Source organism: Microcaecilia unicolor, chromosome 6 (assembly GCF_901765095.1).
Source record: "Microcaecilia unicolor chromosome 6, aMicUni1.1, whole genome shotgun sequence".
Classification (NCBI taxonomy): domain Eukaryota; kingdom Metazoa; phylum Chordata; class Amphibia; order Gymnophiona; family Siphonopidae; genus Microcaecilia; species Microcaecilia unicolor.
In genome coordinates this window covers 255,550,002-255,563,129 of record NC_044036.1, presented here as the reverse complement: position 1 = coordinate 255,563,129, position 13,128 = coordinate 255,550,002, and the positions used below count along the sequence as shown (strand labels likewise).

Genomic DNA, 13,128 nt, shown 5'->3' with positions numbered 1-13,128 from the left:
GTAAGACGCTGGGCGAGAAGGAGACAACTGTTGGTGCCATAGTAAGAAAATGGAAGAAGTACAAAATGACTGTCAATCGACAAAGATCTGGGGCTCCACGCAAAATCTCACCTCGTGGGGTATCCTTGATCATGAGGAAGGTTAGAAATCAGCCTACAACTACAAGGGGGGAACTTGTCAATGATCTCAAGGCAGCTGGGACCACTGTCACCACGAAAACCATTGGTAACACATTACGACATAACGGATTGCAATCCTGCAGTGCCCGCAAGGTCCCCCTGCTCCGGAAGGCACATGTGACGGCCCGTCTGAAGTTTGCCAGTGAACACCTGGATGATGCCGAGAGTGATTGGGAGAAGGTGCTGTGGTCAGATGAGACAAAAATTGAGCTCTTTGGCATGAACTCAACTCGCCGTGTTTGGAGGAAGAGAAATGCTGCCTATGACCCAAAGAACACCGTCCCCACTGTCAAGCATGGAGGTGGAAATGTTATGTTTTGGGGGTGTTTCTCTGCTAAGGGCACAGGACTACTTCACCGCATCAATGGGAGAATGGATGGGGCCATGTACCGTACAATTCTGAGTGACAACCTCCTTCCCTCCGCCAGGGCCTTAAAAATGGGTCGTGGCTGGGTCTTCCAGCACGACAATGACCCAAAACATACAGCCAAGGCAACAAAGGAGTGGCTCAGGAAGAAGCACATTAGGGTCATGGAGTGGCCTAGCCAGTCACCAGACCTTAATCCCATTGAAAACTTATGGAGGGAGCTGAAGCTGCGAGTTGCCAAGCGACAGCCCAGAACTCTTAATGATTTAGAGATGATCTGCAAAGAGGAGTGGACCAAAATTCCTCCTGACATGTGTGCAAACCTCATCATCAACTACAGAAGACGTCTGACCGCTGTGCTTGCCAACAAGGGTTTTGCCACCAAGTATTAGGTCTTGTTTGCCAGAGGGATTAAATACTTATTTCCCTCTGCAGAATGCAAATAAATTCATATACTTTCCACAATGTGATTTTCCGGATTTAATTTGTGATGTGCTATCTCTCACTGTTACCAATAACCTACCCTTCAATTATGGGCTGCTCATGTCTTTGTCAGTGGGCAAACTTACAAAATCAGCAAGGGATCAAATACTTATTTCCCCCACTGTATGTACTAAAAATGAACAGCATGTGCTAAAATGGATCATGGATCTCAGTTCTACAGAAAAGAATTCATAGATTTCAAAGCAACAAATACATCTAATTTAGTCTTCAGATATGCTACTGAGAGTAAAGCACTGTGATTTTAAAGCATGCCACTTTGTCCAGGTTTGTCCAAGGAATGAGCAGTTCCCTTTCTCAGAAAATACTACAAAGTGAATCTTCTCTTCTAAAGGTAGAACTATGGAAAGTTTCAAATTCTCAGGCATATGTGTCTGTGTCTGTGTACTCATTGTTCCAACTGCCTTCATTAAATGGAAACTTTCACAGGTGGGGTTTCATACTTCTTCCATGAGCTCAGGGCTGCATTACAAAATTTTCTTTCCAGCCAACACATTTAAAACAAATAAGAGAAAATATATATATTTTTTCATTAAACACATGGTTAAAAAGCTTTGGAACTTTTTTTTACCAGAGGATGTAGTAAAAGCAGTTAGTGTAACTGTGTTAAAAAAAAAAGGTTTGGACAAGTTCCTGGAGAAAAAGTTAATAGCCTATTATTAAGATAGCCCTGGCCAAGGTCAATACTTATCCCTAGGGATAAGTAATTTATCAAATTTAATTTAATATCCAAATTATAACCCTCTTCTTTCAGCTCAATGAATAGTACAGAGTAGCTTACAAAAATAAAAACAAAGCATTACACAAAACCCCAAAGCATTCCTAATCCATACAACAATACCAACAGTCTAGCTACTTTTTGGGATTCTGTCAGGAGTTCTGACATGGATTGGCCACTGTTGGAAACAGGATACAGGGCTTGATGGACCTTTGATCTACCCAGTTGTGCAGATGAAGTTTCACTAGCTCATCTCATTCTGCTACCTGTGTTTTGAAGGCTCTATACCCAAATGCTTATAGTTTAAGCTAGGGCTTTCCAAATTTTTATCCACTATGACCCCATTTCAGCTTTGAAAATTCAATGAACATAGATGCTGAAAAAAAGATAGAGAAGACCCCCTTCTCTTCCCCTCTGGCTCAAAGCAGTGAAGTGGTGGCAGTATCAGTGATAGGTTCATGTTGGGGTAGAGGCATAGAAGACTGGGGAAGAGAAGTCCTTGTGACCTTATCCATTGATTCGCTCTCTCTCCCCATCCATTAATTCACTCGCCTTCAGCTCCACTCAATGCTGCAATTCATACATGCCGTTTCATTTACACTGAATTCCAATTCAAAACTAACACTGCCTCACATCTCCTCTTTGAGTCACTATTGCTATGTTTCCAAATACAATGGGTTCACACTCTTCATATACATTTATTTTAAAATTTATATACCACCAGAAAACCTATGTGGTTTCCAAAATTACATACATAATAAGAACAAGACACAAAAAATGCAAAACAATCCAATTATTACCCATTAGATTAAATCAGATAAACAGTATAGTAATCACTACTCAATAGAATGCTGTCAAAAAAGCTGTTTTTTGAGCTGCTTCTTAAATTGAAACACATCATTACATAAATGTAAGTGATCTTTGAGTGCATTCCATAGCTATGTACCAGCTACGAGCTACTGTAAACTATAAGGACCTTGTTTCTGCATAGCATGATTGCATAATTGGATCCAGTGACAATTAGTACATAAGTATTGCCATACTAGGAAAGACCAAAGGTCCATCAAGCCCAGCATCCTGTTTCCAACAGTGGCCAATCCAGGTCACAAATACCTGGCAAGATCCCAAAAAAGTACAAAACATTTTATACTGCTTACCCCAGAAATAGTGGATTTTCCCCAAGTCCAATTTAATAATGATCTAGGGACTTTTCCTTGAGGAAGCCGTCCAAACCTTTTTAAAACTCCGCTAAGCTAACCGCCTTTACCACATTCTCTGGCAACGAATTCCAGAGTTTAATTACACATTGAGTGAAGAAACTTTTTCTCCAATTCGTTTTAAATTTACTTCATTGTAGCTTCATCGCATGCCCCCCAGGTCCTAGTATTTTTGGAAAGCATAAACAGACGCTTCACATCTACCCGTTCAGCTCCATACATTATTTTCTAGACCTCTATCATATCTCCCCTCAGCTGCCTTTTCTCCAAGCTGAAGAGCCCTAGCTGCTTTAGCCTTTCCTCATAAGGAAGTCGTCCCATCCCCTTTATCATTTTCGTCACCCTTCTCTGCACCCTTACTCCCCCAGTGGTTACCAACCCCTTCCCACCCAAAAAAAAATATAAAAAACATTTTTTTGCCAGCCTCTATGCCAACCTAAAATGTCATACCCAGCTCCATCACAGCAGTATGCAGGTCCCTGGAGCAGTTTTAGTGGGTGCAGTGCACTTCAGACAGGCAGACCCAGGCCCATTCCCCCCCTACCTGTTACACTTGTGGTGGTAAATGGGAGCCCTCCAACCCCCCCCCCCAAAACCCACTGTACCCACATGTGGGTGCCCCCCTTCATCCCAAAGGGCTATGGTAGTGGTGTACAGTTGTGGGGAGTGGGTTTTGGGGGGCTCAGCACACAAGGTAAGGGAGCTATGTACCTGGGAGCAATTTCTGAAGTCCACTGCAGTGCCTCCTAGGGTGCCTGGTTGGTGTCCTGACATGTGAGGGGGAACAGTGCACTACAAATGCTGGCTCCTCCCATGACCAAATAGCTTGGATTTGGCTGGGTTTGAGATGGTCGCCTTTAGTTTCCATTATCGGCGAAAACCAATGGCGGCCATCTCTAACGCCGGTGATCTCTAAGAGATTTGGCCGGCCCCGACCCTATTATCGAAATGAAAGATGGCCGGCTATCTTGTTTCGATAATACAGTCGGGTATGCCACTTGACGGGGCCAGCGTTAGAGATGGCCCCCCTTAGAGATGGCCGGCCCCGTTCGATTATGGCCCTCAATGAGGGCTCATAGTGCCAGATCTCAGCCCTCATTCCAATTGAGCTGGAAGAACAAAGGAGAAGGGAAATTGCTACAACAAGAATAAGAAATAGTACCTTACGCAAAATTTAGATGCAAATGCAGCAAGTTCCACTGAGAAAGTACTTATGATAGGGATGTAATCTTCATTGCATTTCATTTAGTGCATGCTTACATTATTTGTGCATATAAAGGGGATAATTTTATAAGCTACTAGAGCAAGGCTGTCCAACCTCAGTCCTTGAGGGTCACAATCCAGTTGAATTTTCAGGATTTCCCCAATGAATATGCAAAAGATTTATTTGCTTGCACTGCCTCCATTGTATGCAAATAGATCTCATGCATATTAATTATAAACCAACAACCTTATTTACTCCAGATCATTCCCTTCCCATCTCTGATAGTCTCAAAATATTAGGTGTTACTATCGATCAAAATCTTACACTTGAGTCCCAAGTCAACTCCACCGTAAAGAAAATGTTCTATTCAATGTAGAAACTCAAGCGTTTAAAACCTTTCTTCCCAAGAGATGTTTTCTGTAATTTAATTCAATCAATGGTATTATGCCACGTCGATTATTGCAATGGAATCTATGCGGGATGTAAGGAACAACTCACAAGAAAACTCCAGACGGCACAAAACACAGCAGCCAGATTGATATTTGGTAAGACACGATTCCAAAGTGCCACACCACTCCGTGAGAAACTGCACTAGCTTCCTATCAAGGAACATATCTCTTTCAAAATCTGCACCTTAGTCCATACGATTATCTACAGTGCAGCCCCAGGTTACATGATTGACCTAATCAATCTCCCAATCAGAAATAGTACCAGTTCATCATGGTCTTACCCGAATCTCCACTACCATAATTGCAAAGGACTAAAATACAAGACAACCCATGCGTCCAACTTCTCTTACATAAGCACGCACCTGTGAAACGCACTGCCACAAGTGGTGAAAACAACTTATGATCACCTAAAATTCAGAAAATTATTAAAGACTCACCTATTCAGAAAGGCATATCCAAATGACCCAACTTAGGTGACTCAACCCTGCAACATTTCACTATCAAAGATCGTATTGAACATTGACAAACCCTTTTACCTCAAACCCAACTTGATTAAATCTTATCTTCCCTATCCCACTATAACATTTTGTACTATTCCCATACCGGACTTGGCGAATGCCTTCACGGTATTATGTAAGCCACATTGAGCCTGCAAATGTGTGGGAAAATGTGGGATACAAATGTAACAAATAAAATAAATAAAATAATTGGGGAAATCCTGAAAACCCAACCTGGCGAGGGCCAAGGTTGGACACCCCTGTACTACAGCATGAAGAACAATGTTTTATGCACTCAGGGGCTCTTTTACTAAAGTGTTAGCACGCAGCAACAGGCTTGCTGCTTGCCAATCTGGAACTACCACCAGGCTACGACAGCAACCTGGTGGTAATTCGAACCCCAGCGTGCACCACTTTCAGTGCTGTGGAAATTTATTTCTTGAGAGTGGAGTTAAGATGGCATCCTGACTAGACATGTTTTATGCTGAGCTTCTGCTAAACCTTGATTTCCTGCTAATCTGTGATTTCTTTGTTTTATGGGGCACAAGCAGAAGGTCAAGCAGTTTCCTGCACAGACCTCGAGAATGTCTGAGAATGCTGTTAGCTTCGAGCGTCTCGCTTCTGGTTTTGGAGGCAGAAGGAGGCTCACCGAAGCAGTCAGAGCCGGAAGCTTCTTTGAGCCCGGAGGCTTGAAAACTACCGTTGCCACTGAGTGGTATAGCCACTGAGTCATCTCTGGTGGGGCAGGGAGTAGTGCAGGCTCAAGCCCTGCTAGTAGTAGTTTCCTCACCATTGCAGGGAGCGGCTGTGGTTCCTCAGCTGTGCTCCTCATCTGGGGTGAAATCCCTGATTTGGGATCGGGTTGGAGTTGAAGTTGCTTTGAAGTCGAAACCTTTGGATATCTCCTTAACTGTGAGTGATAAGAAGACCTTGGTGAGATCTTCATTTAATTTTGAATCTTTGTGGGAAGGCAAACTCAGTTGGAACTATCTCTTTCCACTCAGTTACAAACTATTATGATAAGTTTGCAGAGAAGCAATTCAAAATGCAGTTGGGCAGGCTCAGGAATTAGGTTCACTGAAATAACGAACGGCTGCTATGGAAGATTCGCTGAAAGTTGTTCAACAACATGGAGAATTCAGATTTCTATGGACAGTTTGGATTTAAGACAATTCTAAGAAAGATGTGTTTCTGCTGATTCTCATACACCTGCAACACTGCTTGTAATGCTAGCACTTGAATGGGACAGAGACCGGATTATGTGTATGTTTTTCAAGCTTAAAGATTGTGTGTATATGAATTCCCGTAAACGTATTTTTCCAGATGTATCTAAGGCATCACGTGGTCCTACCGCTCGCTCTTCCGGAACTACTGCCAGCCCAACATGGCTGCCAGTGGTAGTCCTACCCTGAGTGCGTGCCATTTCCAGGGGAAATGCATGGCAGTAACCCGGTAGTAATTGGGCACTGCTGCATGCTGCTTGGTTATCGCTGGGCTAGCGTGGGAGCCCTTTTCGCCACCTCAATGGGTGGCGGTAAGGGATCCCCACTGCATAGTCATGTGTGTCGGGGGGCTTTTTATCTGCTGCAGTAAACAGGCCCTGGTGCACAGGAAAAATGGCCCCCACCACTAGCGTAGGGCCCTTTTTCCTGCAGCTTGGTAAAAAGACACCTAAGTTTCTAGAATATTTTGTAGACGTTCTGGGAGACAGATAGCATGGAATCTGTCATGAGCAGGGAACTGCTACAGACTCAAAAGAAGAGATTTTTGAGCAATCTCAAAAAAATTGATTTTTTTTTAGAAAGAATATTTATTCTAGTCTACAGAACTCTTTTACCTATCATACTGTTTCCATTTGGTATAGCTTGTCCCCAAATATTAAACAATGCTCATACCTGGGTTTCCATAAGCTTTTAAATACATATCTGTTTAATATTATTTTGCTCCCAAAGACTGGATAATTAGGGTTTTTAAAAAATATATTCCCAATTGATGGTATTGGCTATTCTAATTGTACTCCACCTTAAACCCTTTTTGGGAGTTAGGCAAATAAGAAATACAAAGATTAGATTAGGTTTATTCATTGTGTATATTATCATCATAGCTAAGAGCTTTGATTCAAGGCCTGACTTTGGTTCAGGATCTAAAATGAGAGAAAACCTTAAAGGCCCATGACTCTAACCTGAACTCCAGTGTGACTGCAGAACTCATGATCTGTTGTGACACTCTCATGCAGCAGAATGAGGAATGGGCGTAGGTGGAAAAACAGCAACATGGTTTAGCAACATGGTGGTCGCAGATGTTCTGCAGCTGACAGAACAAGATAACTCCTCAGGAAAATGACCTAGCTTTCTAAGAAGAGCTAGTCCATTATATTATTAACATTTCTAAGTAAATAATAGCTATATCATATTATTAGCATTTCCAAGAAGAACTAACCAACTCATTACCATAGCCAATCAGGGCTGGCCACGGTGTTGTTGTGTGTCCTGTGGGGCATGATTGTTGTTGTATTACATGTAGCCTGAAAAGACTTATAAAAATGTATGTACTTCCTATTTCTTTAGAGACTCAAACCCAGAAGAACACCACCTATGTGTAGCTGTGGTACTGTACTCTCATAAGCAATTAATTGTGCGTATACTCGGAGAATAGTAAAAGTATGTAATTGTCTATATATTCTTTGGAGTCTCAGATGCAAGCATCACGGTTGTGTTGTGGCTCTGTGACCCACCCCCCCCTTCATGAGAGGTTAAAATTTGTAATTGTAACTTTCTCTTGGTGAGTAATAAAATCTCTAACTTCACTTTCTCATATGTGTGGCCTTGTATTTTATCTCTCTAAAGCCGTCATATTATATATGATAGTTTAGAGAGGTGGTAAAAATACTAAACACCACTGGTCTTTCAGCACTCCACAATACTAAGTAGTGGATATTTGGGACACTGGAGTGAGAGTGAAAAGACAGTGATAATCCTAGAGTGATAAGGGGAGCCCATTATTAACAATTGATATCCTTGGAAAAGCAAACAACTAGAATATGATATTGGCAAGACAGAACATTGACAAATAAATGAAATTCAACCTTATGCACTATTTAAGACATAGGGCTATAGTTTTGATTTCTGTAAAATAATATCATATACATTAATGTATTACTATTAAGATAATAAAATCTAAATAGCTTCATTAATTTGCTCATCTTGTTTATCATTGCCATTTTTAATTGATAGCATTAGCTTCTGCAACACACATTTGGTCAGTGAAAAGTTTTGCACAAGGGCTGAAAATTTTGCACAGAGGCCACGAGTTCTTAGAGGAACATTGGCCCTGATCCACAGTTTCGGAACACTCCTCTAGACTAAGATTTGCACCCTAGAAATCTTACCCTCTATTATCTTTTTATCAACTTTTTGTTCCACTCCTTACCTTCTGCTTCGCGTGGACTCCAGTGCCCCGATGGGCCACATGGCATTGGTGATGAGGCATTGATGGCATACTGTATCAGGACTCTTGATTCCAAACACAGGTCACATGCTGATCCCACTTCTCTAGTTACCCAGGAAAATAAAATAATACACCAACTTAGTAATGGCTGAACAGGTTCTGAACCCAGATATGATAATAAACAAACTAACATGAAAAAAGTGTCTGATGATCCCTTCCCTGACTTTAAAATAAACAAATAAAAATCTCTGAAGCTGGACATTGTCTTTCTTCCTCCATCCAAAAAAGTATTCCCATAATTAAGGATCCTCTTTCTCTCTCCAATAAAGGGGCCATTTTACTAAAACGCACTAAAATTTGCAGTTACCACAGTTTAATGGGGAATTTTACAATGCAGTAGTTACAAATTTTGGGACCCTTTTACAAAGGTGCACCAAAAAGTGGCCTGTGGTAATATGGGTGATTGCATTGTATGCGCGCTGGACCATTCTCCACCGAATCTGGAAAAAAGAGGTTTTTGTGGACCAGGAAATGGACGTTTAGCAAAATGAAAGCCAGAGTGTGTCTATTTACGGCCTGAACCCTTAATGCCACCTATTGACTTAGTGGTAATGGCTCACACGTTACCCACGTGGTAACCGTCCAGCGCATGCCAAATGCCAATTACCGCTGAGAACGCCCCCGTGATAGAAAATTATTTTCTATCACGGCTTTTCGGCAGGTGCCAAACTTGGAATTACTACCGGACTTATGAGCTAGCTGGGCGGTAATGCTGAGTTGATCACGCTGTGCACGCATTGGCCTTTATGCGCCTTTGCAAAAGGGGCCCCTTTATGCAGGACCTTTGTAGGCATTCCCACTATTTTTATTGCAGGTCATGAATTAATGTTCCCATTAGCATGTGGTACCTTCTGACACTTAACGTAGGACCGCTTAGCACCTCTTAAGAGGCAAAAAGTGGTTCAGTGTTACCTCTGACTTAGACAGTTAGGGAACAGTAAGTATAATGCGCTAGCTGGCTATTGCCCATATCACAGCATGTGAGGGAAAAAGTTCAAAAAAATGCAGTAACATGCAGTTTAATGTGTGGAAACAGTCAGAATACTGCAAAATCCTTTAAAACATTTGAGCTTAGGGCTAGATTCTATATATGGCGCCTGAAAATTCCATGTGGAAAAAAATATGCCTCGGCATATTCTGTAAAATAGACCTAAATTTTATAAAATAGGCTAAAGCTCCATTTTGTATATAGATTAACACCAAATACCTCTCCACATGACGAAATATAGTCATGGCCATTTACGCCATGTTTTACTTGGCGTAAATCCCAACACCTAAATTACTCACAGAGCCAGTGTATTCTATAACAACACTCCTAAATTTCAGAAACACCCATGCCCTGTCCATGGCTATGCCCTCTTTTCAACTACATGACTTAGAATTTAGGTGCACCACGTTACAGAATGCACTTAGTTGACATCCAATTGACAGCGCTGATTATCTAATTAACCAAATATGTTACACACATTGTCATAGAATACGCTTCGATTCTGCTTAGAAATTAAGGTGCCATGTATAGAATCCCGGGGTTAATGCCCTTTAGTAAAAGGTCCTCTAAATATAAAAAAAAATAGTCCTCACAACTTTGGATTCCCCACCCTGCTTGCTATCCAGGCTCCGCCCCTTCTATCTCGCCTCACCCCATGCCTGTAACACACTCCCTGAGCCCATACACCGTGCCCCCTCCCTACCCATCTTCAAATCAATGCTCAAAGCCCACCTCTTCAATGTCGCCTTCGGCTCCTAATCACTACACCTCTTCTCAGAAAACTTATCTACCCCAACTTGACATTTCGTCCTTTAGACTGTAAGCTCTTCCGAGCAGGGACCGTCCTTAATTGTTAATTTGTACAGCGCTGCGTAACCCTAGTAGCGCTCTAGAAATGTTAAGTAGTAGTAGTATATAGAGAGGAATCCCCAGCTGCATGGATTATGTTTAATTTTAAGAGAGATAAATCCCACTTCTGTGATTTTTTTTTAAATTTAAAATGAAGGCGAGGATCCCTAGCTCTGGTAAATATGAATTGGGAGCACTGGAATATTTTGACACTGGGAAAGTAGAGGAAATGCTGATTTGGTGGGCAAGTATTTTTTGATTGTTCACTTCATAACTACTGCAGATCAAATTATGTTGTGATTGTGTCTGAAGATTTCAGGGTAAAGAATATGTGATAAGGTACTAACTAGAACCTGGGGAGATGATAAGGTGCAAATAAAGTGACAAGAAATAGCGCTTTTTACTTTATGGTTCCGTTCTTTTAGAATAGTCTTCCTTTGTATATAAGAGCAAAGCCTTTGTTAAAGAATTTTAAAATAACTCTTAAATCTTTTTTTCTCTCTCAAAAATTAAGTGAGTTTCTGTGATTGCTGAACAGCTGAGCTTGAAGAATGTGCAGTAGTTGTGCAGCTAGATTTTATTTGTGTCCTGTTTATTTTTGATACTCTTTTCTTTTCATAAGTTTTTAGCTATTTTGTAAATCGATTTTATTTGTTAAAAAAATCAATTCATCAAGTGTAAATAAAACATAAATATAAATATAACCAGAGGAAAAAAGGAAACAATGCCTTTGTGTAGGTCACTGGTAAAACCTCAACTAGAATACTGTCCATTAAGTGTCAATATTTGAAATTGATGGACATCTTTAGATCCATCTTACCAGTGGATACACAAGATTCAACTGCACTCTTCTTTATAACATTTTGATAATTTTTTTCTGTCTCTCTCTCTTTTTTTTTGATAGCTCTGATGAGTGTGTGTTAGATTCTGTAAATGGCTCCCAAGGACAGGCAACAAAATGATGCATGCTAAGCTAGTATTCCTTTACAGAATATTAGCTTTGCGTGCATTTTGTGCCTAACTTTGGGCATGGGCATTTATGCCTGCCAAAGGCTGGGGTAAATGCTTGTGTTCCACTGATGGCAGTTAGGCGTGCAAATGCAGGTATTCTATAACTTGGAGCCTAATTTCTGGAAATGCTCCTGACCCGCCCTTGCCCCTCCCACGGCCACGCCCCTTTGGAGTTGCCACAGTATGAAACTTAGGCGCACATGTTATAGAAGGGTGTAGGGAAGATCCATGCTTAATTCCTAATTAGTGCCAATTAAATGTTAACACCAATAATTGATCGTTATCACCTGAGGTCCATTTACAAAGGAGCACTAGCTTTTATAGCATGTGCTAAAAATAAGCACACGGTAAACATTAGAGATGCCCATATATTTATATGGGTGTCTCTAGTGTTTAGTGAGCGCTAATCATTAGTGTGCACTAAAACTGCTAGTGTGCCTTTATAAAAAGACCCCCTAATTAACTAATTAGTTTGCACTTGGTTATAAAATAGGTAGTTTTATGTTGAAAAATAATCCCTTAAACAGACTTGTCTAAGTTTGAAAATAACTTTAGGAGCATTATAGGTTTTGTAGCATAATCCATGGAAAGTCACAATTCTTCCTTTATATTGCTATTTTAATCCTCCTTTCCAGGTGCATACCTACCTCCCTGTTTACTACACTCACCAGTGGCTGCTGCACGGCAATGCCAACTTAGTTTATTCAAAGTGAACGGGTTGTGTCGGCATTAGCGCACAGCAGCCACTAGCGCGTCTTAGTAAACAGGGGTCTAGTGTTTTACTCTTCCCCTGTCCCCACCAAGTTGTATTTCTCTTAGAACCGGAATTCAACAAATTCATTTGTCTAGCTTCTTCTCTTCTGCACCCTGAAATAAAATATCAGCTTAATACAAAATGCTTCCCCTTTAGCACAGCCCTCAATTCATCTAGTAAATCTCTTTGCTTAAACACCTATGTTTGCAAGCTGCTGTGAAGGGTGAGTGAATGGAACAGTACAAATAACAGCACTACAATATATAAATGTAAACATCTACCAACTCAACCATCACTGCGTATCAATCTAACAAATCCCAACAAAAGCATATCTGTGAAATAAAAAAAAGAGAGATAGAAGACTAGACAGACACTAAGATCTGACGCACAACATCTGTGATAGTATCTTCTTCTATATAGTTGAATGTGTCATCCAAAGGCATGATCAGATAGGATGGAAAACTTTCAGAAAGAAGAACAGAGCATAGCCTATGCTCACCTTTCAAAAAACTGTCCATCAATGGGAGGAAACCATTCTAGTGTGACAGATGTAGGGGTGCGGTCCACAATCTGTGGATTGATGGGAACTGGAGATGGCTTCTTGGTAGGCTGCCAACCGTGGTATACCAAGTCCAAGTAGCAGTGCATCCTTGCAACTTGATTTGGCGTGAAGGAATTGGTGCAGTCATCGTCTAAAAAACAAGAAAGAGTGATAAGGAGAGGGGTAGCATTATAACGCTGGTCTGGCCTAACAAGGTGAAGTGGGAACTCTGCAGGTGCTGGTTTTGGGTCCTCACAAGTGCTCCCATTGTTAATGGTCCATGCAAAACTCAGCACAGTCATCGTTTCTCAAGACAGGAAGGCAGCAGGGTTGGGGGTGGAGGAAC

The 13,128-nt window shown here is 41.2% G+C and overlaps 1 protein-coding gene across 1 annotated transcript in view; it reads right to left on the bottom strand.

Moving 5' to 3' along the window:
• The window catches only part of PAPPA (pappalysin 1), a 595,681-nt gene that overhangs the window by 411,296 nt on the left and 171,257 nt on the right, over window positions 1–13,128 (bottom strand). Inside the window, exons 5-6 of the mRNA XM_030207548.1 lie at window positions 12,741–12,933; window positions 8,562–8,683 (exon numbers count right to left, since the gene is read on the bottom strand). Of these exons, the coding sequence (XP_030063408.1) occupies window positions 8,562–8,683; window positions 12,741–12,933 (315 nt within the window). The remainder of the gene's footprint in view (window positions 1–8,561; window positions 8,684–12,740; window positions 12,934–13,128) is intronic.